Source organism: Bicyclus anynana, chromosome 4 (assembly GCF_947172395.1).
Source record: "Bicyclus anynana chromosome 4, ilBicAnyn1.1, whole genome shotgun sequence".
Classification (NCBI taxonomy): domain Eukaryota; kingdom Metazoa; phylum Arthropoda; class Insecta; order Lepidoptera; family Nymphalidae; genus Bicyclus; species Bicyclus anynana.
This window is the reverse complement of record NC_069086.1, coordinates 10,468,435-10,495,311: the sequence shown is the minus strand read 5'-3', so window position 1 is coordinate 10,495,311 and position 26,877 is coordinate 10,468,435. Positions and strand designations below refer to the sequence as shown.

The window sequence follows — 26,877 nt, the reverse complement described above, 5'->3', positions numbered from 1 at the left end:
TCATCACGCTACGATCAATAGGAGCAGAGCTGTGAAGGGAAATGTAGGGAAAACGGGAGAAGTTACTCCATTTTTACAACGATACTCCTCTAAGGGCTGAATTAAAGAGGTCTAAGAGCGGAAGAAGTCGCAGGCGTCCGCTAGTATATAATATAAGTATAACAATAAGATCAGAAGCTCGTGCTCGATCAGACAATATATCCGTGTAACATTTTTATAATTGATTACTATCAAGTTAATTTTCCGTGAGTAGCTTCATCTTGATGAGACGCTTTTTTATTTACGAAAATTCTTGATTCTGGCAGCTGATAGGGTTATCAGGTAATAAAAAATTCTGAGCGTTGGAACGAGGTAATGTACCACGCGATTTGTAGGACATTGTGGCTGTTAAGTTGTATAACTATTAATTAGGCTACAGTAAAAAAGCTTATTATCCAGGGAAAGATAAAGGGGAAACGAAGGCCTAGTCGTAGACGTACATCTTGGCTCAAGAACTTACGCCAATGGTTTAATATGAGTACCAGATCACTCTTTCGAACAGCAGTGAACAAATTGAAATTAGCCTTAATGATTGCTGACCTCCGATAGGAGATGGCACTATCAAAAGAAGAAAAAAAAAGCTGGTTAGTAAGTGATCAGTTGTAAAAATGTTCCACGGATCCTAGATTTACACATATTTTTTTTAATTTATGCATCTTTTTTTAAAATTTTTTAGATACATAATATAATCGGTATTAAGAAGCCACATTATGAGTTCTAGATGCAAGTCTTTAGGACTCTAGTCTTTAAATATTTTGTAATAAAAGTCCTACTTTAATGGTACGCTTAGATCTTTTAAATTACGTAACTGGTCTTCATTTCATTGAATACTTCAAGAGAAGGGTTCAAACGTATAGTATAATGCTGTTTTACACACGGACCTGCAAAATAAAATACGTAAAATGTATCATGTTGAAAGCCAATACAATTGATGAATTTCTTGATGCCAAAGATATTTGGAGGTAGTTAGATCGACTTTTATCTTCACAAGAGGTAGAATTAATAGTAGATTTTATACAAGGGGCTAAAAGGACCCATTATATACGAGGTATTTTTAGGGCCCGAGACGTAGGCGAGGGCCGCCTAAATAGAAACCGAGTTTATAATGGGTTTAGCCCCACGTGTTACACTCTGCTTTTCACTACGATTGCGAGAAAATAAAATAGTTTAGTTCAATATTCAATGATTTATTTTTAATTGAAAATTAAATGTACAAAGTCTACAATTTTGGATATTAAGCGAGATGCTTTTACCCGGTAACACATATGAGTATGTGAGGTAAACGTGGGAGATAATGGTTTGGTTTAAAAAACTCCTTTCGTAAGTGAATCCATTCGATTCACAACAGATTGAAAATTTTATCCATCTCCAAATTAGGATCAAAATTCTCATTAGATGAAGACAATAATAATTAATGTTGAAAAATTTGTAAGTTACGGTCACAAATTTACAATTATTTTCTGAAAAAAATCAAGTGTGTATTCACGCCAATTGTTTTTTAAATTCTCGCTTTTTAATTTTATTTTTTTCACATGAGAAAAAGGCAAAGGTATCACACCGTAAAAGATGTCCCATGTCTTCAAATCTCGCTCTATTCGCAACTCAATAAAAATTAAATAAAAAAATGAACGCATTCCACAGAAAAGAACGCTGCATTTCATTCCAATTTAATATTTTTTATTTATTTTTCAAAACAATCAGGGCCCTACTTATAATGATTCTATTTTCGAATAAAACCTCCTTCGTTTTATAGTAGGCCAGTACTTGGCAAGTACTCGTAACAGACTAGAATTAAAAAAACAAAATTACTTTAGCCCCTAGAGGCTAAAATGCTTGTTTAGCCCCGCTGTGGAGTGGTAATATGGCAGTGTTTTTGAGCAAGAGTAGTGAAATAATTATTTTACGTAATGATAATAAATATTGTAAGGAATAGTAATGTTAAAAGAGTAACTGTTGAGTTTCTTGCCCCGTTCTTCTCAGCAGAACCTGGCTTTCAAACCGAAAGTGGTAGCTTTAGCATGTAAAATGGGCCTAAAATATTTTTTATTTAGATTTTTTTATTTTGAAAGACGAGAGTCACAACACTTACCACTCGTTTCATTTTAAAATGAAGAAGAATTTTAAAAGGTTTCTGTCGTATTACTTCATACTTCATTCAGTGGAATAAAAAATAATATGAAGTTTATAATTTCGTCGCGTCATTACTGTTTTGTCGCCTGCAGTAGTTAATGTTTTGTTTCTTAAAGCCTGAAATGGTTTTAGCTTTTCATTACAATCTGAATTTCATTTACGCTGTGTATGATTTCTAATTATAAACTTGCATTTTGTTAAATAGATATATGGAACAAGCTACACTTGTTAATATTTCGAGATTCATGTAATACGTAAAAGCTTAGGAATGTTTCATTATCATCATTAACAGCCGATGGACACCCACTGCTGGACATAGGCCTCTTGCATGGACTTCCAAACAAAACGGTCTCGAGCCGCGAACATCCAGCGGTTTCCTGCAAACCGCTTGATGTCCTAGTGGGTGTCGACCAACACTGCGCTTTCGGTGCGGGGTCGCCCTTCCAGCACCACGCAGAGAAACCCCAAGTTAGGAAAGTTTAGTAAAAGCAAAAGGATTTTAGACCCTGGTTATTTTCGGAGCTAACAACAGACTCTCTTTATGTAATAGTAAAGCATACTTTTTCTATATATGAAATCATGTGCTTACTCGCCAGTCACATCGTTTCGTTTTTCGAAGGTTTGCCTGTTTGTATGTTTATTTCAAAAAACACCGTTAAATATGAAACTATGAATCTTTAGCAAGGATTGCCATGATGTTCACATTGGCGATATGGGACATGATTTTTCATGATTATCCATTCTAATAACACCGTTAAAATTTAACCTTTAAGGGCCTCTAATAAAAGATTAGGGTTTGTCAAGTCTTACAGTTAATTCATCAGTAAAATAGGTAGTTCACAAACTTCCTCGAGCCAGTGGATATGACTTCTACCTACGATTACGATACGGAGGGTGTGGGATCGAATCCAGTTCGGAGCATGCACCTCCAACTTTTCAGTTGTGTGCATTTTAAGAAATTAAATATCACGTGGCTCAAACGGTGAAGGAAAAACATCGTGAGGAAACCTGCATACCAGAGAATTTTCTTAATTCTGTGTGAAGTCTCCAATCAGCATTGGGCCAGCGTATAGCTTATTCTGAGGGGAGATTTGAGCTCAGCAGTGAGCCGAATATGGGTTGAATGATGATGACAACAAACTTCCTGCCTAGTGCCTATCATCGAAATTAAGATCCGTGAGCCAATGAATAGCCCGCAAAGAGAGCGTGACAGCGCGGTCAAGTGGAAGCCATTAATTAATTACAAAGAAATGGTGCCTAGGCAGGTATATTTCAATGGCTTATCTGCCCCGGCGGCCGACAGGGGAACCGCGTGATCAACGCTCTGCGACGCTTGATAAGGGGATTACAAGTATTACATGGGCTTTTGTTTATTTTCTTCCCTTTTTGCCTTATATTCTACTGGCTATAAAAATTATAACGATCGTTCATATTTTATTTCAAATTCTCCGATAAAAAATATGTAAAAATATCTTTAATAGGTATAAAAATGTTTTCAAGATATAGAACCTCCTACGAGACGATAAGACAATAATATACTGGGAAAAGAAAACATTAAACTGACTGGTTTAAATCACATGTGAATTAGACTATAAATAGTAAAACAAAATAAAGCCTGTCATACTTGGCTAACCGTTTCTTTCTAACTACATAATCATTAGTAACCTACTAATCATTATGTGAAAAAAAGAAAGCTTTCATAAAAGTACTCAAAACTTTTGGTCTACATTTTGATATCTTGCATTGGCTACGTAGTTAAAATGTTAAGCGGTCAGGATGAATTTTAATTTGACACATTTAAAAATCTCGTGACATTTTTATTTCGTGCACAACTTGTACATTATTTTGTGTGATGAAAATACAAGAGAATTTTTAATTTTTTTACAAGTGTTTTTAAACGCTTCACATCCATCAGACATTTTAGCGGTCTGGAGAAATAAATATGAATAGAAATTTTTTGGAAAAAAAACACGGAGTTTTTGACGGCCTCCGTGGCGCAGTGGTATGCGCGGTGGATTTACAAGACGGAGGTCCTGGGTTCGATCCCCGGCTGGGCAGATTGAGATTTTCTTAATTTGTCCAGGTCTGGCTGGTGGTAGACTTCGGCCGTGGTTAGTGGTAACTAATCGCTTGGCGGTACGTCTTTGCTGGTAGGGTTACCACCCTACCGGCAAAGACGTACCGCCACAAAACAAGCGATTTAGCGTTCCGGTACGATGCCGTGTAGAAACCGAAAGGAGTGTGGATTTTCATCCTCCTCCTAACAAGTTAGCCCGCTTCCATCTAAGACTGCATCATCATTTACCATCAGGTGAAATTGTAGTCAAGGGCTAACTTGTAAAGGATAAAAAAAAAAGATCAATGAAAGCTATTTTTTATTTATATAAGTTAGGTTAAGTCATTGTGCCAGTTTAGCAAACCAAAAAAAAAATATATGACAAACTAATTGGTTGATCAGTCTCTACGAATACGTCCGTATTATTTAGTTTAATAAAAATGAGTCATAGTCACTGCTGTCGAAATGAGTCACTGCTCTGTGGCCATTCGATGTAGTCATTAATCTGGCTCACGAGGTCAGTGGGGCAATAACCGGGTGCACGTCAAATACTTGCGGACGAGCTAAAATAAAGGAGTAGGAGTGTCATGTCCGTACGGACCGAGCGACTGTTAATAATTTAAATCAGAACTGCGGTATTATTGAATAGTGCAACTTTGCGTTATTAACGCATAATACAAATAACTTAGATTAAAATTATTTTCTTTCCTTTTTTTATTCAATGTTAAGTTAGTTCTTGATTGCATTCACACCTGATATTAAAGTAACGACGCAGTCTAAGATGCAGTCTTGTGGTAGGCGTCCACTTATCCGCATCGTACATATCGAACGCATCGTAGTATTCATTGTATAGAAAATCATAAAAGTGCGTTCACTGTCCGCATCGTACGGATTGCAGAAATCTACGATATAATTAAAATCAGTTTGATGCGTCCGTTACGTAGGATGGAATACGCCTACCACTAGATGGAAGAAATATAAATGAAAAACTAAGTTTGTTTGTTTATTACCGCCTGAACGCCTAAATAAATTAAAAATAAACTAATGGCAATCTACTTTTTCAGCGAGTATACTCATATCTCTACATATCCACAGAAACGGAAACTACAGGGTGAAACTGCGGGGCATCAGCTAGTTATTTAATTATATAATTTACAAACATCCCCTGATTACTAAATGTAGACGCGCGGAAGAGTGTCTGTCAAATTAGACAGTACATAACTATAGCTCATATAGTTGTTGAAATATTAACATCTAAAAATCGTAAAATTTAAAATGACATATAAATAGACCAAAATGTTTACCCACTTCTAAATGATCCAGCTAGTTAAAATTTGTTTTTTAAATTGGTTAGTTTTACTATTTGCTAGTAAAACTAACCAATTTAAAAAACAAATTTTTCCTAAAAACAGTACTTACTACGAGTATAACAAAAATAATTTGAAAATGATATAAATTTTATTAGTTAATTACAGATGCAAAAATTAGCCAAATCGTGAGCTTTAATGTATTCTAAGTTCTATAATCTATAGAATTTGGCAAGAGAGAGAGCGATCCATTATATAATCAAATTTTTTTATAAATTTAATGTCGCTAATGATGATATTTTTTGTAAAGCTGTATTATGTAGGTTTGCTCCCCGATTGTTCCGTCCTAGATTTCAGATGCGTGGACAAAGAAAAGCTTGATTGTTTTGTGCGAATCCATTATGATCCGCAGATGAAAACAACACGTTATCTTGAACAAATACAACATTTATTTAGATATCATTTTATACCAAATTTTATGGAAGACTGTTCTTAAGATAAATATACTCAAGTAAATTATAAATGTAAACAATAAAGGAATCCATTCACTATGTTCCGAGATAGTTATTTATTTTTTTCATTTAGAGATCCATTTGGACATTATCAATACATATAAAATTATGTGACAGTTTGTAATTTATTCAAGTGATTATAGCTATTTACACGATACTAAACATAATCAAGCTTTTATTTAAATTGTTGTCTGTCTGTTCTGACTGGTCTGACTGTTCTCATCTCTATGGAGCAAATGGACTTATACTTTTTATCCTGAAAAAATGCGTAGTCCTCGTGAGATTTGTGAAAAAAAGATTGAATGATTTTTTTTAAAAGAGCAACTGTTGAGTTTCTTGCCGGTTTCTTGAAAGCAGAACCTGCCTTCCGAACCTGTGGTAGCATCTTTACAAATAGTCAACTGACGTATCAAAAGTGCTTGTAAACTGAGCCTACGTGTAATAAATGATTTTTTTGATTTTTTTTTTATTTCATTCGTACTCGGGCGTCCGATAGTTAAGGTTCAAAGTGGTAATTTAATCTACAGAACCCTACATTGCCTGACACGCACTTAGCTGTTTTTTTTTACTGACTAAATAACAGTTAATAGCCTGTGGTTATTTTTGCTTTCCTTTAATTTACAAGTTTAACGAATTATGTATAATTTCGTATATAGTGGAATTTCATCAAATTTTATGTATTACTTAGTCGACGATCCGCGCGTAGTTCCCGTTCCGAGAATACAGGAAATAAATATAGCATATAACACTCACAAATATCGTGGTTTTTTTTATTCTTTACAAGTTAGCCCTTGATTAGATTAGATGGAAGTGGGCTAACTTGTTAGAAGAAGGATGAAAATCTACATCCCTTTCGGTTTCTACACGACATCGTACCCGATCGCTAAATCGCTTGGCGGTACATCTTTGTTGGTAGGGTCATAACTAGCCATGGCCGAAACCTTCCACCAGCCAGACCCGAACCAATTAAGAAAACCTCAATCGGCCCAGCTGGGAATCGAACCCAGGACGTCCGTCACCTCGCATACCACTGCGCCACGGAGGCTTTCTATTGTCTAGAATTTTCAAAATCGGTTCAGTAGATCCAGAGATTACCCCTCCGGAATCATTATCTCTTTATAATATTAGTATAGATTATTTGTATTTAAGATCTTCTACATGTATGAAAAACGAACTCGCATGTCGAAGGATTACGACAATCATGTTGTAATGCGAACGACGCCGATGACTGTAGTTTTCGTGTTCGTCTATCATCCCGTGTTATATAGCGTTATTGCTCAACTTGGGCCATTAAAGGAACATTATGGCTCCTTTCCATTCCAGTAATTCCTTACCGAGGCCGCTGATTTTGACTAGTTAAAGCTTATTAGGTATCACCTAGCATAGGCTGGTAGACAAAGAAATTACGATCGTTATAAAACCCCAAATCTAAGTTTTCAAGATATTACATAATTTTACTGATTCTGTCTACTGTGAAATATTATAACTTTTTGGATTTTTTTTACCGATATCTACATTTTCACCAAATAACATTTCAATAAACGGACTATTTTGTCCCCGGATTCCCATGGGAACGGATACTACGAGGGTGAAGCTACGGGACGTCTGTATAAATAAATAAATGAAAATAAAAAAGCTATTTATTCTCAAATCTCTTCACGTTTCATTTTTTGTTAATATTTTAATAAGAAAAAATATACTTAATTAATTTGAGTTGGTTAGTATGTTGTAACAATAGGTATATGAGATAAGAGCCTTGTTTATAATTTTATCGGCCTCCGTGGCGCAGTAGTATGCGCGGTGGATTTACAAAACGGAGGTCCTGGGTTCGATCCCCCGTTGAGTCGATTAAGATTTTCTTAATTGGTCCAGGTCTGGCTGGTGGGAGGCTTCGGCCGTGGCTAGTTACCACCCTACCGACACAGACATACCACCAAGCGATTCCGGTACGATGTCGTGTAGAAACCGAAAAGGGGTGTGGATTTTCATCCTCCTCCTAACAAGTTAGCCCGCTTCCATATTAGACTGCATCATCACTTACCATCAGGTGAGAGTGTAGTCAAGGGCTAACTTGTAAAGAATAAAAAAAAGCCCCTTCTCGGGTAAAGACTTCCTCCATCCTTTTCCATCGAACAAACACATATCGCATTGATATTTAACAACATAATATGAGATCGCATTCAATCTTGTCGATAAATATAAAAAAAAACAAAGGAGATAAAACAAGGACATAACAATAGAGTCGCTTACAAAAACTTCGATAGAATCGCGGTATGATTGATTAGTGTTCCAATCCGCCCACGATCTGTCGAGACAATGGCTTCGCGCAGTTCATTTGTCCTAATTCCTCAAGGCCTAGTGCACATAGACGGTTTCAATCATAAAGTAAGGATGCTTAGATTCTGCGCAACGAAAAAAAAAGATGATTTTGATAATATGATGATCATAAAGGCCCATAACAAAGGAGAATTTTACGCATAGATCAACTATTCGAACCGTGGTTGTGCAGGTTAGAGATTCATCAATAATAGCAAGCGGATTGACACACTTTACACATGTAGAGAATTATGCAGGTCTCCTCACGATATTCTCTTTCACCGTTTGAGATACGTGGTATTTAATTTTAATCAATAATTGAAAAGTTGGAGGTGCATGTGTCCGAATCGAAGGTACATCCACTGGACTATTACGGCTCTCATCGCCTGCCTTGCCTTAAATACCTCCTCTTGTCGCAACAGTGGTTGTGCGGCTTTATAGTAATAAAGCTGGATTATTACTTGTTTATAATTTTCAAGATCGACTGGAACGCTCTTAATCAGACGTTAATCATAATAATTATTATGACCAAGATGAATGGCTTAATGTGCTCTCTGAGGCACAAGGGTGTAAAATTCAACTTTCCAACAACGTACTACAAAAACGTCAACCGGATCAACGAAGCAGTTACAGTAAATTTATGGTCAAAGGTCAAAATTCCTTCGAAGTATCTTATTTCATAAAATAACGAAAAGTAAGGTTGATTACAATCCCTTTTCTTTTCACTTCCATTATGCTCTCTTTAAAAGTAATTTTCTCATTGTATCTCGTAGTGTATATTGTCTAAAGAAGGTAGGTAATCAAGAAAATAAGACTCCGTATTCTAAAGTTACTTCGCTAACGTGCCTTTGTAAAATATTAAAAAGGAATATTAAAATCCTTAAACGTTGCATTTTCATACGAGCTGCAATAAAAAAGTTCAGAGAAGTAATCTAAAATAACTCCCACTTTTATTTCACTACTTTAAAGAACAATAGTCTCAATCTCTAGCGCTTGACCTTACTGTGAGTAGAATTAAATGCTTCGGGCAAGCAAACCTTTTGTTTTTCTTTTCATGTACAATTTACCTTGAAGATGACTCTCTTCTACCGGTTACGGCGCATATAAAATTTTACAGTGTATGATTCTTATAACATTCGAGCGAAGCCCGAAAGAAGTTTGAGAGAACGTTGCGGAAATAATGGGACAAATACATACGACGACATGCGAGTTATATGTAAAGTAATAACTTGAGTGCTTATGCAGCAGGGATGCATATTTCCACAGTCCGAATTGACAATGCTGACAAATACGATTGGTATGTATGTGTATAACTTGGAACTGTATATATTTTCTGCTCTGGTCTCTTCCGACAATGATTGCGGCTCAATTGTGTAGACTTTACTTTATATCAGTGCCAGGATTTAATAAATACAATGAAATTCGCTACTAGTGATTTTTAGTTTTGAAAACTCCATACTACATACTCTGGGGCGTGTCCTAAACGAACACACATAAAGTATAAAAATATAGCACACTAACATACTCTTTACATAATCAGTAAATATGATGATGACTGAAAATAGGAAATATGTTCTTTTTCGGTGTTTGTAAAAACTGAGCCGCCTGCGTCCAGTGACTCGCTTGATGTCGTCTTTGTCGGATTTTTTTTGGCGGTCATTTATTCTATCTAGTGGCAAGGTTACATATTTTTATATTTCATATATAATTATATATAGTTTAGCGGCCGCGCGGAACCCTACTTTAAACATAAAATAAAATATATTATCAATAGAGATCAAGTTTCACGTGTTAATGTTTTTATAACGAAATTTCCTCTTCTTAAAGAATCTTATCTTAAAAATCGTCTAACACAAATCGTTTTGGAGTAATTTCCATTAATGGAGACCCCTATTTTTAAAAATCTTTATTTATATCTTTTGCAATTTTTTATGTGCGGGTCTGAAATTTTTGCACATTTTCCTAGACATCATGACGTGTCAATTGAGCTACCACACAGTATTTTTATTCAAGGTATTTAACTGTTTCCCAGATGTTGACTGTACTAAGTGAAGATATTGTTATTCTGTGGACACTAAGATGACGAGTTTATGTCAATGGGCTATAAGATAGTAGAATAGCCATAAAACCGTCATTGTATTGGTTGTAACGGTCATAGAGTGTTAATTGAAATGTATATTTACTCGGTATTGATGCCGTACGTACAACTAACGTCGTATTTTATAATTTTACTGGCGGACTTATGTGCACATCTTCCCTATCCCTATCCTACACTACCCTACTCCTACCCTTACCTTACCATACCCTACCCTACCCCTACCCCACCCTTACCCTTCCTACTCTAAACATTTTTCTTAGATAGGTGATAGGTCCTTCTTCTCGCTAGGTTCTTGAGTTAAAAATTTACAACGAAATGTTGCATTAATTCATATACATATATAGGTAGGTAAATAGATGCGTATATTAGCATTCTAATTTGTATATTAGCATTCTAAATTGTTCTAATTTATTGATTGTATGATTTGTTACATGAACCAATGCCACAAAAGATTACAAAAAATATATTTTTTTGAAAGTTCATGTGAACTGAGACACTTCGTAGGCCATGCTACGTATGTTCAACAATACGTAGTCCTGCATGAAAGTCTACGATGCATTAATCAATGAGTCGCGACCATCGATCTCATATTAAAAGTTTGCGACTTTAAAATTGTTAATAAATTTTATAATATGTATACATAATTATATATTATACATAATTATATTCAAGTTTTCGCCTGTAGTAGGACAGAGTAATTCGTAGCATAAAAATTCCAGCTACGAGAGCTACGCCCGCGCCAGCCAGTCAGTAAGGCCACCATCACACTGGCGTTTATTGAATGACAACGCTGCGCAAAAACTACATCAATGTTGCAATCTTTCAGCGTCAAATGTACGTTAAAACACAAGTGATTTTCTCTAAAATTGACGATTATGCTTTCTATGTCTTTTACTTTATTTACGTCTAAGAAGCAAGCAAGAACATTAGCATTGTTATCTTCTCATTTTGTCTTTTTTTCCTTTTTGTTATATCTATCCACCTATCAAGGCTGTCCACGACTTCAGGGCAGAAATTGTTCAGCGTAAGTCAATCAATCAGTTCAAGTTAGTCAGTCGTGCTTTTTCTGCGGTGCTATAAAGTTACATATATTACATAGAATAATGTAGATTATAGAACGTTGGAATTTTTTACGTTTGCGCAGGCTCCCAATGTTGCAGCTGTATGCGATAGTCACGCATGCGCGGTGTCGACGTTGGACAGACGTCGGAGAAACGCTACACTAAATTGCCAGTGGGATAGCGGCCTAAGATATAAACAGTAGACGTTGCTCAGCGGTCGCTTGATGTCTAATTAATCACTCACGACGTGATATCGTGCGGGCTGGAAAAATGCTGAATAACGATAAATGTGAGAAGGGACTGGCCAGCTGTTACCGCTACAGCCCTTTAATGTCGGTACAGCTCGTAAATCTACATCTTCTTATAATAGCAAGGGTATCTTTTGTGATGTACAGTAAATAGCTATATTTTATCCGTGCCGTGTTTGTGCTCCAAACGGGCTTCATTGTCTACTGTTAATGTTCGTATATTACACTAACGATACAGCTAATTACTTATCATAAATAACATTAAATCACATCTATAGACAAAGTTACACTGTCTGAATTTTTTTATACTAATTATTCATTATTATTTGTACTCGTTACTTATATACAAGGCAACAAATAAAGAACAAGTAGAAAACAAAAGGGGATTGTTTAATTTTTATTACCCGACTACGGCGAAGCCACTGTTTTTTTAACGTCCGTTAGTCTTTAAACTTCATTTGTCTCATATCTTCAGCACATGTCCTGGAAACTATGGACTATGAAACATTGTGATTAACTTTCTTTTTTCAAGATATTCTATCCCTGAGCTTGGAATTGGGAAGTTAATGCTGTAAGCTGTTACACCTCCGTGCTTCAGAGAGTATGTACGTTAGGCCGTTGATCCCGGTCGTTATCATTAACATTTGGTTGTGATCTTTACAGAGTCAAGCGTTATAGTCCTAAGCTGGGAAACCAGCACTGAAAAGCTCCAAATGCCCTCTTCTATAATTCATATCCCTGCACCTGACCATTGAAAGTGAGCTGATGATGATGATGAATTTATATTTAATTTCAGGAGACGTATCGGCGTTGGGCGTGCAGTACAATGGTGCCACTGTGGGTGGAGGAGGGCGCAGAGGACGGCGACGAGAGCGGGCGGTCACGGCGCGCGCCCGCTGAACACACGGCGAGGTGGCACGCGCGGCACCTCGAGCGCGTAGGTAATGACAACTCTTCTATACTATAGCTAGCGACATTAGACGTATCGGCGTTGGGCGTGCAGTACAATGGTGCCACTGTGGGTGGAGGAGGGCGCAGAGGACGGCGACGAGAGCGGGCGGTCACGGCGCGCGCCCGCTGAACACACGGCGAGGTGGCACGCGCGGCACCTCGAGCGCGTAGGTAATGACAACTCTTCTATACTATAGCTAGCGACATTAGACGTATCGGCGTTGGGCGTGCAGTACAATGGTGCCACTGTGGGTGGAGGAGGGCGCAGAGGACGGCGACGAGAGCGGGCGGTCACGGCGCGCGCCCGCTGAACACACGGCGAGGTGGCACGCGCGGCACCTCGAGCGCGTAGGTAATGACAACTCTTCTATACTATAGCTAGCGACATTAGACGTATCGGCGTTGGGCGTGCAGTACAATGGTGCCACTGTGGGTGGAGGAGGGCGCAGAGGACGGCGTAGAGGACGGCGACGAGAAATGACAACTCTTCAATACTATAGCTTGCGACCGGAGACGTATTGGCGCTGGGCGTGACGTAAGGTAGAGTAGGGGTAGCGTAGGTATATGCTAGGGGTAGGGTAAAAGTGTTGTAGGGGTAGGGTCCTAAGTATTGTAGGGGTAGGGTAAGTGTATGTTAGTGGTAAAGTAGGGGTAGGTGTAGAAGTATTGTTGGGGTGAGTTAGGTGTATGGTAGGGGTAGGGTAAGAGTAGGGGTGTAACCTACCAAAATTCTACCCTGATAGGGTTTTTTAATATAAATAGTTCATGTTTTGAGTTAAAGTATTGTAACATGATTAGTGGACTATTTATTAAATAAACATATTTAAAATGGGGTGAAATAGGGGTTGATTTTTAGTTGAAAACTTTACATTGATTTCCACACGAACGAAGTCACCGGCGTTCGCTAGTATTGTATATCGTGTCATTTTTAGTAAAAATAGTTCTTTTTTCATGATAATTTACTGCAAAAATTAAGGCAAATTAAAATCTTGCCACTCAATATAACTAATTTTGTCTTAAAAGTCCACCCTTAACATTCAACTGTATTTTAGATGGATTGTCACCAAGATACTTGTATAAATGTCTGGCAACTGGAGACATGATTTCTCATATATGCCAAAGAAATATAAAAAAATTATAAATCAACTACTATGACTATAATTTAATCTTACAGTATTTGGGTTGTTAGTTGAGTATTGCCCCTTCTAAATTATTACCCGTAATTACGTCAACTACGATGAATGACCATGGCTCAGATTGATGGTCGGAGATCGAGGCACTGCCCTTCCCATTTTTTATGTGAAAAAAATAGCAAGCATTAGGTACCCCATTGGTCCCAGCCCAAATATATTTGGGTTGAAATGGTGATTTTAAGTGGGTTTGAGCTGTAAAGCGTTATACTTCTGGTCAAGGTTAGAAAGCAATGGTTATCTTATCTAGAATTATCTATTAATATAATAATCAATAGCTAAACAACATTTATATTAGTTAAATTTGTTTTAAATATTCGCTTAGAACGCGTATTGAACTACCCTAAAAGTAACTCATTCCAGGGGCTGGATTATGTCCGAGAAGTTCTAGATTGAATTGCATTAGCCACTCCTAACACAACCCTTTTGTTTAGTTGTATACGGTAGAGATTTAGAGTAGGTATAAGATATATGGTGTAATACGTTTTCGTTCTTCGTGATAGCCAGTGCAAAGAATGCCCTTGTAGCTTCCGTTTTCCCTTCCACCTTTAACGGGGGTATCATAAAGCCAATGCCATAGTAAATAGGCAGCTGCACAATAGCGCTAAGCATCTTCATCGTTTGCATCATCACAGACAGAAGTATTTTTTTATATTTTCAGTGATTACCTTTTGGACTACGGATCTTAAGGAGGTCCTGGGTCAGGCTTGGGGATATTGAGTATTTTTTTCTGACCCCTGCAGAGGGCCATAAAAGTAGGCTGATGGTGTTGGCTAGCCTAAATAATAAACTGCACGTCAGAATTGAATCTGAATGATCGTGATGGTTAAAAGAGTTCATATTGTATAAATAACTTTTTTCTTCTCGCTTAAAAATACAACTTCTTAAATATATTTATTGATACTTTGGAGACGGATAATATTCACGAGCTTAAATACAAACATGGAAACTACATATGTCAAATGTTACATTATAATATGTTTGTCATATATTTTTATAATATGCGGTAAGTTTCAAGTTCGTTTGTCGGGTTGCAGGTAACCGCTGGATGCAGGCGGTTCAAAACCGTGTTGTTTGGAAGCCTGTGTCAAACAGTGAATGTCCATCGGCTATGATGATGATTTAATCGCTTCCAATGCCCTTTACGCCAGCACGCAGCAGTATTCACAGCTCACTGTGCGTCCCCAGGTCACCTAGACCGGCGGCGCGGCGGCGGCGAGAACCGTGTTGTTAGGAAACCTGTGTCAAACAGTGAATGTCCATCGGCTAGTTATGATGATGATTTGATCGCTGCCAATGCCCTTTACGCCAGCACGCAGCAGTATTCACCGCTCACTGTGCGTCCCCAGGTCACCTAGACCGGCGGCGACAAAAACCGTGTTGTTAGGAAGCCTGTGTCAAACAGTGAATGTCCATCGGCTAATGACTCAGACCAACTATTGTATAGGACCTGCCTCGCTAGGTGTTACTTTTCTGTCAAAGTATATGATCAATAATCTAATGCGATTATATAAGCTATCTCTCAATAATCGATGTTAAATAATTGTTATCGTGTTCGTCGGTTTAAGAGCTCCGTGAAAACATCTTTTTGTGTAGTTGAATGGTGTAAAAAACGGACAAAAACTTCTAGTTTAGTATAAGATATATACCAAAATTAAGCTCGTTTTCCTCAGAAAATGACAGACAATTTTGTTTGTGACTATGAGTGCGATACAGGTCCTTCTATAATTGGTCTGAGGCTAATGATGATGATGATTTGATCGCTTCTCTTTACGCCAACACGCAGCAGTATTCACCGCTCTCTGTGCGTCCCCAGGTCACCTAGACCGGCGGCGCGGCGGCGGCGTGGTCGGGCGCTGGGTGCGCGCGGCGGCCGCGGGCCCCGGCCGGCCGCTGGTGCGCCTCAAGCCGTGCCTGTCCGTCTGCCAGCTCGTCGAGCAGCACTGCCCCTACTTCCTGCCGGCGGACCGCGCGCCCGCATACCCCACACAGTACGCCGGCGAGCCCACCTTCCTATGCCTTGGTGAGCTAATCTCATTTTTTTTTATTCTTTACAAGCCCTTGACTACAATCTCACCTGATGGTATATGATGATGCAATCTAAGATGGAAGCGGGCTAACTTGCTAGGAGGATGAAAATCCACTCTCCTTTCGGTTTCTACATGGCATCGTAAGGGAACGCTAAATCGCTTGGCGGTACGTCTTTGCCGGTAGGGTGGTAACTAGCCACGGCCGAAGCCTCCCACCAGCCAGGCCTGGATCAATTAAGAAAACCTCAATCGGCCCAGCCGGGGATCGAACCCAGGACCTCCATCTTGTAAATCCACCGCACATACCACTGCGCCATGGAGGCCGTCAAAATTAAATTCGTCGTATTCGTAATTCGGGTCGTAATTAAATTCGTATTCGTTCTTGTCAGTACAATCTAGTCTCAATAAAACTTGAAGTTTTAAAAGTGCTTGTAAAGCTACACCATGAGCACACACTGACAAAAAAAAGTTCTGAGCCTGTACCTATTTGGCACGTCGATTTTCTTTCTACAAACGCTATCGCTTCGAAAATTAAGAAAATGAATGGGACAGATCCAATCGATAACTCGAACACGTGAATTGTTGATAGCAAATGTCATTCCCATACTTTTTTATAATTTTTGAAGCGATTGTAGAGTGAGAATCGACGTTCCACATGGCTACATAGATCTTCTGCGTTCTCCAGTATTTACCTTTATGGAAGAGGCCACAAGCAGACACCTTTACACTAAACCGTCTAATGGCTACAAGTAGTAGCTGGTACACATTATAATCATTACCGAAGTCTTATCCTAGCACATGTTCAGTAAAGTATGAAAATAATGTAGAATTTAAAGTGAAATGATTGTGCACAATCGCGGAAGAATTAGCTTGTTGTTGGCAAATGCGTGCATGCAGGCGACAGCGGTATTAGGCTCGATTAGCCACCGCTTGGCCTGCGTTCAAAACGAGCAGCCTCGACACAAATGCCACCTTGTGTGAGCCGCACCCGCCATTGTTTCCCCGCAGCACTTGGACCAATTGTTGCGTCTTGGTTTTCTCTACTAACGAACTCTCTTTTATCTATTATAAAGAAGAAGTTTAATAAAATGCCTTTGCAACACAAAGCGTTCTTGTTTCTAGAGTCTAGACCAAGTGTGCAATTTGATTGCTCATTTTCTCATTTTGTACATATTTTTCTTTTCACTCTACATTATTAAGTAATCTGATTCTGTGACGTCCACATGTCATTATATGCGGGTGCACTGTTTATGGATCATCAATCTACAATCACACAACTAACAATTTGTTATCCATTTGTTAATCCTCCTCCTATTCTCCCAGTAACTCTTGCAAGCTAAAAAGAGCTCGACGTCATTTTCAGACCCGCGTATACCGGAGACGGGTGCACAGGCCAACAAATCCAACTACGGAGCCGACGAGTGCTGCTACTGGTACTGCGAGGGGCGGCTGTGTTACCGCTGCGAGGCGCGGCTGAGCGAGCCGCCCAAGCCAGAGGCGGAGTGGTGCGCGCCCGTGGAGGAGCGCGTGGCCACTTGCTCGGTGCCGTACCAGGCGCCCGCCTCCGCCGGCGTCTCTCTGCCGCGCCTCGGCCTGCTGTTGGCCTCGCTCGCAGTGGCTTTCGCGTCTTTTCGGACTCACTGGACACCTACACCACTAGTGAATGTGCGCGATACGAGGTTATAGTTTTACGTTAACGTGCGTCGCACTCCAACGTCCCGCGATCGCCGGACTACGATCGAAACTTCTATTAGTGCTGTACTTATGATAATAAATTGCTAGCGATGACGACGACAACGCCCGCGCCCACGGGCCGGTGCGCCGAGTCGTGGGCGCGGGGCGTCTGTATACTGTAAGTTTATATCTGCGCCCGTTTTACACATCTATATCGAAGAAACACCAATTACTTATGAGTTTTGTCTTGAAGCATTTAGCCGACATTCCGGCCAGTATAGTAATATTTTTCGCCACGAATTGAAACGAATACATTATTATATTTGCGTTAAGTGAGAGGTTGTACATTTTAAAGTATATGCGGCGCGAGAGCCCACAGTGCAGTTCATTTATTTTTGCTAAAATATACTCTATAGCTGTGGAAGTCGATAAGGTTTTATTTTAAATGCGAAGCTTAAAACCCGTGTCTTAAAAATTTAATGAAATTCAATACAAAATCCGATATTCCTATGTGTGAATAGAAGTAGATCTGACCTTGTCCGTGCATATATGGCATATAAATAAATACTTATAAGGTAGCGAAGATAATAAGTAACTACGAGTACTCCACATAAATGGTCCATTATAAATGTTAAAAATTTAATTGTACAAATTAATATTATAATCATCTACCTTATGAGTATCTATAGAGCCATGGCTCTAACGCCAACCTATCTTTCGTAAATTGTCACGAATTACCACAATAATTATACATGTAATTAATTATACCATAGTGACAATAGTGCAAATTCGTTTTGTAGTGTATTAATTTTAGTGGAACATTGGTATGGGGCGGATGGCTTCAAGGCTTTGTTGTTGGTATTCGTCACCCATAGCGTTTGTTGATTCATGTATACGAATACTTATTGCAGGCCCTTAATATGTGTATTACCTGAATTCTAATATAGAGCCGTGGATATAATAAATAGAATCGGAATACAGCGGAATTTTCGCAAGCGTGATTCGTTTTTACATGAATGTTTGCCATGTCTTGCTAACATGACCATCATATTTCGGGGTAAAAAAGGGGGTGGGTGAAAAGTCTGTATTGTGGGTGAGTGCAACAATAGTCCAACAGTCGGGGATGGAACCCTTTGGATTTAAGTCCAGTCTTTTAACAATGAAGCTATGGAAACTATAGATTAAATATTTAAATAGACCAGTGTTTTTCTATCTATGGATCGCAAAGCCTAGGGGGGATGCGAAGCCTTAGTTAGATAATCGCAGGCAGAAGGAAAAAGGTTATTACAATAAAAATATTAAAGAAAAATAAGAAACAATTTTATGGAGAACAGTCCACACATATATATGAAATGGCGTATGGTACTAATAGTTTTAGCGCTTCCCTTATTAAGTTAAGGTATCAAAATGAAAAAAAAAAGTATTATCTTAATCGTCTTTAAATTATAGATCTGTCTGATAAGGGGTTGCCAAAATTTTTGAGTTCACAAGATTAATAAGTTTGAAAACTGGTCTATTGATATTGTCTACTGGACTATTAATTTCGTTATATCAAAATATCAAGTATATATAAGTTCTAGCAGTATTGTAACGTATGAAGTAGGTGCATCTTCCTAGAACGCGATGAAGATACATAATTGCTGAGCGAATCTCGAATAAACCTGATCGATATTATACCGATTTGCATTAACCCATTGGCCGCAACGTAATTGGTTAACCAATAAACATGAATGCTAATATGTATCAATTGGATAACCATTGTGGCTTTGACTCACGAGGTCCCCTGGTCCACTGGTTCGAGTCCAATGAAATCGTTGGTACAATGAAGCGTTGGTACAAAAAATTTATTTTTCTTCAAGAAACATACTTTTAATAAGCCAATTATTCAAATAGATCCTTATTAATACATCATATTATCATCTCCATATACTTGTGTACGGGGGTGTACGTGGGTTCCCTGGGCCGACGCTGTATGGGCCATATATAGTTGGGAAGATGGTTATGATATGCCTGAATGTTAACCCGTCGGTCTCGTTCATTTATCATTAACATCTGACATTGATAGAATAAAAACATTATCACTTCAAGCTCGTCAACTCGCATTTTAGAAAATAGTTTTAGAACAAAATCGCCTTTCATATATGATGGGATGCTTAATAAACGAGTATTGGTAATACAGAATTGTTACCTGTAAAGTAAAATTTCCTCTCAGATCAATCGAATGGTACTAAAAGTGAATTCCGCTTGCTATCATTCCGCTAAATTCGTTTCGAATTAAATATATCGTATGCATTAAGGCCACGTATGCGAAGTCAAGGCGATTTATATTTCAGATGACCAATGCTCTCTGACTTATTTTCCTATTTTGCACATTCCTTGAAGGCGATATAAATTTACGTTGTTATTACATAGGAACTAGTGATTGTTTATTTAGTCCAATTGTCTGGGTGCAAAGTTGTGCTATGTTGTGTATGTGACCAACCAACAACTTGTGGCGACTGCCAGCCGCCTTGGACGCCTAATTTTGGTCTATTGTGTAAATCATATTGTAATTAGGATTAATTAATTAAAGTAGTTGTTGTTTTGTAAGAAGGTATGGAATTAGCATATTATGATGACAATTATATTTAATAATATATCCGTCTTATGAATTAATTGATATACCAATTACAGATGAAAACGTGGTTAAAGATGTTTTTATATGAATTGACTAATTAATATATATTATATATATTTAAATATATATATAAAAGGTGTTGTATATTATGACGTCAGAACTACCTTAATTACGGGTGTAGTCATTGTCATAATTGAATAGGTAACAATGTTTGTTATTTTGTCTTATTTTAAAATAAAAAAGTATGAAATTATAGTGGTATCGTTGAAGATTTTGTGATCGGGAAAATGATAAAAATGAATGGTTATTAAGACTTTATTGAATGGACATTTGTTGAGATATTGTCCTCGATCCGGGGATGTAGTTGTTGTATTCGAAAGATAATAATATTAAATAAGTTATTTTTTACGTTTTTATTGTGTAAATATATCAAAAACGGTTTGTTGTTTCCATTCCCGTACTTAAATGAAAGCCACCAAAGGTGCTAAATGTCTATTACCGCTTCTTACATTTGTTTTGTTCTCTTCAACCTTATAACGTGATCTGTTTGTCGGTCTGCCTGAGGAAGAATGTCACAGCGACCGGTCGGACTAATCTGAAGCAATCTCGCACCCACACGAGATCACACTCAACTTCCAAAGAGCCCATGGCATATCACTTTACACCTTATACAGTAAGCAATAAGCATACCGAAAGCGATTATTTTCATAGCATATTGAATGAGTCCTCGATCCTGCATCCGCATTATATCCGGTTTGAATAGGTTTGTGACATGACAGTGGGTCGTATTGTTTCAATCGAGTTTCTAATTCGTGAGTGCCTAGACTTCACTAAATCAAAGCTTACGTAGCCTCTTACTGCAAAAGAAGTTAACTGGCACTAAGTATACCATCCGACATTTGACTACAATAATATATTTATTACCGGTAGCCAAGTTTTGCAGTTCCATGAGTTTTGCAAAATTATCAGGAATTAAAAAAAACTTATAATTTGTAGTTAGAATAAAGCTATGAAACTTTTTAAAAGATTCCTAGTATCCTCCATATCGATTTTGTTTTCAAAACAGCGACATTAGTGTTTTTGTATTGATGCCCTTGATACCCATTTTATATCTAGCCTTTATTTTGCGGACTTTTATTTTGTGGTTAACAAATCCTACGTCACTGTAGGAAATAAAATCTTTACAATTTCAATAATATACGAGTGTATTGCTCAAATTAAGCTTAGTCTACCGGTACAGCAAAATATGTTGAGTATTTTTTTGCAATTGACAGGTAAAAATTGACAAAATATGTTGAGTATTTATTTCCAATAGACAGGTAATATAATAGGACAGGTGACAAAATATTAGGTCCTTATAAATTGAGTATTTTTTTGCAATAAATAGGTAATATGTTGAGAATTTTTTGCATACATATTACCAATTTTTGTCCAGTTAATGATATATCTGTGTGTGTTAAATTTTGTTCAAATCAAATCAGCTGATTTTGAGCGATTGAGTAACAAACATCCAAACACAAATTTCTGCAAACTTTCATAATTATAGTACGAGTATAATAAACGAAATCGCATTCAGGCTCTTAATATAATAGGATTGAGGTTTAATATATTTTTCACGTGGGTATTTACGGTCTTTCTTCGTAGTGCTGCTACGCGCTACGAGATGTGATGACGAAAGTGAGTAGTCGCTTTTTGAAAAAAAAATGAAAATGGCGGACACAAAGTTTCAGTGTCTTTATCTATCTTTTAAAATATAAATGCTCCACGTTCTTGTTTTTAGCTTTCCGTACTAAGAACAGTTGTAAGGAGACTTACGTATCTTCTGAAAATATGCAGTTAGTCAGGGTACAAATATGAAATTGTTATTTGAATAGTGTTTTATTTTACGGTATCTAATAATATAAAGAGAAATAATTAGGTGTAATAATAACAATAATAATAGAAACACTAAACTATAAAACTTTCTAATTATTCTCTAAATAATAGACGTACCTACTATTTTAATATTACGTATAATTTATTTCAGGAAATATAACTACAGGCTCGAATGGATGCTTAAATTATTAACTACAGTCTATAACCAACAAGAAATGTCAATAAAGGATTACCACTTCCATTGTTCAGTTTTACTTTTTAAACGTCAGCAGTTTATATCAGATAAGGTAAACTATTTAAGGTTAAAACTTTCAGAAATAGGCTACCATTTATATTTTGAACCAGACTCTCAAACAGACACTTTCAGATTATTTTATAATTATTAATTTATCTGTACAATATTTATCAATTCGTCATTAGGTACTGACATACTTTTCAAAATTATCAAACTAATTTATTAGATAAATACCCTATTACTCCTATAGGAAGGGGCATTTTCACGATATCTACTTGTATCTATGTATAAATTATCAAAATTTAGAATTAGAAATGAATTACTAGAGCATAATAAATTAATTGAGAAAAATTTCGAGCACTCGTTAAAACTTACACATTGACCGTGCATCCTTCTTTTTGGATATTTCTACTCTCACTCTAATTAATCTTCACTTGGCTACTATTCTATACTAGAGTAGATAAAAAAAAGACCAAAAGATAGGAGATCGGTTTGAATGTTGTTGATACAATACACGCGTCTCGTATTCATCGGCCGTTTAATGTACGTTCACAAATCTTGTAAGCAAACGCATTCAGGGCGTGAGAACATTTTTACGAAATAAACTATTTTTAGAGAAACTCCTTTATTTTATATAAAACACCTTGTTGTTGTTTTTATGTATTTAATTTGTCGCAGTATAAGAAACAAATACAGATTATTTTAACTTAACGCGACATTGTGTGCATGGCAACGAATTCAAATATACATTCGTACAATTTTTAATTTAGTTTGTCTTATTAAGTGCTTTCAATAAATAGGCAAAAGCAACATTTATTATTACCTAATTGTGAGAAAAAATTGATTTTTTTCTGAAAATATTTAAAATATACCAAAGAGACAATACTTTAAAAAACCGTCACAACTTTCGATGTAATGAAAGCATGTCTTCAAATGAAAAAATGTTCTTATGCCCTTAATGTAAATTTTGTACTTAAACCGAAGTATCTATGCATAACTAGATACTAGACATAGGTAACTAAATTTTAAATAAGCTAATTTAAAGTTTATTATCGAGACCAGTTATTCAATTTCTTATTGATTTCGTAGGGACACAAAAGTAGCAATAATTCGTAGACATAACTGAATAATCAAGTAGAGTCCACATCCGCAGATCGATTGGAGATGCAGTTGGGAGGTCATAGAAAAGAAAAAAATTAACCGGCTGGCGAATGCTGTAAGATTTTTGAAACTAATGGGATTCTTGCACAATGACATAACAAACGAAGAATCCTAATGTCAAAAAAGATACAGCATAAGTCTGCGGAACAAGTCATGGGATATGTGCTCTTTTAAGTAGGTTTAGCATAAAGGGTGTTTGGTGTTACGTTGAGCGTTTGATGATAGTGTGTACATTATGTTTTTGAATAATATACGTATGTTTTGATGTACATAAATAATGTGTAAATGTTTAACGCACAAATAAATAACAAAACTAAAACATTGTACGGAAAATTATTCTGTATTTAGCTCTAAACTATAACTGAAAGCTATTGATTAGGAATACAAACTAGATATTTTCGTGTCTGCTGCCAAGCTATGCTAATCTTGTCTTGTACTTTTAACACAATTCGATGTTTAATAGACGCTGTATCATTTTGTTTTGGCAGCACGAAGTTACGAAATTCACCTCAGAATGTATATTATCAAATTCAGCAACGGAATTAATTAGTTATTGTAAGGCATCTCATGTTAGTTTTACGCAGCCACCGGCGCTGTCGACCGTGGCAAAGACGCACAAACGACGCAAACTGAAGCTCACGAAGCTCGTCGATGGTGACGCTGATGACATGATAATTATAAATATAGAAAACTCCAATAGATGCAGGGCCAGCTCCGTAATCGTAAATGTAAGGAAAACACCAAATCGTAGCCTTTTACATACCATATTCTTATGAGTACAAATAGACATGACCGATACACCGGTCATTTCGATTTCGTAATATTTTACACAGTTTTCATTTTATTCTAACGCGATGTGAGAATATACAAGACAAAATTGGACCGTTATTTGTATGTAATAATTTTATGTGGACAGTAAAATATTTTATTTTAAAGAATTGGTTTTTTATTAATAAACATTCCGGTGCAAGAAGAAATTTTGTTGTAAATATCACTTGTACTTTGAGCGACTGTATGGTCAGACCTTCGTTATTTTATGAAAGCTAAATGGTATCATGCTCCTATCATAGATAAGCGCGATATGCAATTATGGAGTTTGGATCTCTATGGTTTTGGGCGGCAGCAAGCAACTTTAGAGCGCCTTGAGTACTTTTAGTTCATTAAGCCACCATGATCCAACCTTCAGAGCTCTTACCTATCCTACTTACCTGTGATAAGAGTTTGGGTTGACTTTAAGCTTTTACTAAAGAACCATAGTCTGGCAATCACAGATTTTCGCTTTATTGTGTCAATCAACACGTTGCAGTTACTAAGTAGAATATATTACTTAATAGGGAAAGTAAATTAAAAACTACCTACTAACGTAATTTTACCGTTTAAATGTTAATGTATGTTTGTTCATTTGGTTTTATATTAATGGAAAATATTCGTTTTGAATTTCAAACTAGACAACGCAACTCTAAAATCGTATCAGAAATTATGGTTTTTTGAATACAGATTTACGTCGTCAGATATTTAAGACAAGCATGGTTTGCTGGAACTGTCAGGATTAATCTTACTTGTAGCTACTTCTAATTTAGATTAAATAATGAAGGACCTTACGACTTTCAAGAACAAGGTTATTTAAACCATTTCATAAATAGCGATATCGATAATAATATAACAATAACCTTACATAAGGGTGAGGTTTAACCATTTAGTAAAATCTCTAAAAATTTGGAAAATGCTGTGCTTAAATCGAAATAACGAATGCCTTACAATACCATTCATGACCATTTGTATTTGGTTATTCAAATAAATGTCGATACACAATAAATATTTAGGTTGGCTCATTAGACAGGTGTAGCAGTTTTTAGATATTTTAGGGTTCCGTAGCAACATAGAGTCTGTTTGGTTAAATAAGCTAACCTACTTAAAATGGATTTTAATAAAAATACACATTGTACAAGTAATTCCAAAATTGTTTAATCATGTTAGTACCTACAACAAGCACAATTTTGTAACGATTTGTACATTTAAACAAATTTTTAAAGCATTATTAGTTCAAAATTACAATCGTAATCGCGAGTCAATTAACTCGTGAGCCGACCATGTTGTTGAATCTGCGGTCTTGAACAATAACATCTATTTAGAAAGAGAAATGCCAGCACTATCAATTATTATCTGTTAGGTCTTGACTATTATGCTATGTTGTTCCGTATCATAATATGTTGAGTACTTAATTACTTTGTTTCATACATTGAATCATTAGAAAATTCTTTTCTTTACAAGACGTTTTTAGTGACAACTGCGGAACCCTACCATATTGTGCATTCTAGTATGCACTTGACGTATGTGTTTGCATTAAACTGTAACCCAGATTACAGTTTCTTATGATTTAGATATCAGATTGTAGATATTGTCGTTAATTGATGTTGTTGGTTTTATTATTAAGTATATATAAATTATTCACATATTACGTCATATCGCATGTAGGTTCCAGTTACTCGTACTGACGAGTACCTAAATGCGTACAGTGCATCGCACTAAACAGTATTCCTATCCAAAATATCTGGTGTTTAAATGTGACACATATATGAGAATGTCTTTTAGAACATCAACCTAAGTATATACCAGCGGATAAGAGTTCATACAAGCCGATTCGCGCCGGGTTTCCTACAAAATAAAAATCCACACATACATACTAATTATTGGAATTTATATTTAGTTTAGAATTTCATTTCTTTGGGACGGCTTAATTTTGCCAAAATTTCATCCTTCGCCACTGGTATTTACTATCTAGTGACAGTTTGAATATCATTCATATTTTACCTGCTCAAGTCGTGTTGCTCCCTTGTAAAGATCACGGTGTTATGCATGTTCATGTCATATTGTCACATAGCTAGGTGTCTCCAAAATAGTAAAAATCATATAAGTAATATTGCTCGTTTTGCTAAGGTGCATATCATATACTTGTATACAGATCAAATAGATCAAATACAATCTGTTGGTACATGCACAAAACAATGAGGGAAATTATCAGTAATGTGACATTTGAAAGTTGCAGAGACTAAATAAAATCATGAGAATATCGATTTCAACTCTCTAATGAACATCAAAGTTTGCTACTTATCTCGGCGTGTACAAACAATATTATACTTTCTGTAGAAATTCTTATTAAAGCAAATACTTAGTGAACACATGGTCACGATTCCAGAGCAATTATGAACTTTGATTTTCGTTGTAAACTATTTAGTAACTTAGTTAACAAGCACTTTTGAAAATCTTAATCTTTTTTGTTCCCCTGCCTGTCTGGTTACACTAGTCAAGAAAACAAAAAACACTACCTTGCTAAAGTCTAACCCATGGAAAATGTATTGACCATTTTACTAATCATA

The 26,877-nt window shown here is 36.6% G+C and overlaps 1 protein-coding gene across 1 annotated transcript in view; it reads left to right on the top strand.

Annotated features, from left to right (window-relative positions):
• The window catches only part of LOC112043323 (uncharacterized), a 95,077-nt gene extending 70,639 nt beyond the window's left edge, over nt 1-24,438 (top strand). The window contains exons 2-4 of the mRNA XM_024078673.2: nt 12,564-12,708; nt 15,725-15,931; nt 17,302-24,438. Coding sequence (XP_023934441.2) covers nt 12,564-12,708; nt 15,725-15,931; nt 17,302-17,624 — 675 coding nt within the window. The 3' untranslated portion in view covers nt 17,625-24,438. The remainder of the gene's footprint in view (nt 1-12,563; nt 12,709-15,724; nt 15,932-17,301) is intronic.
• The last annotated feature ends 2,439 nt before the right edge of the window (nt 24,439-26,877 follow it).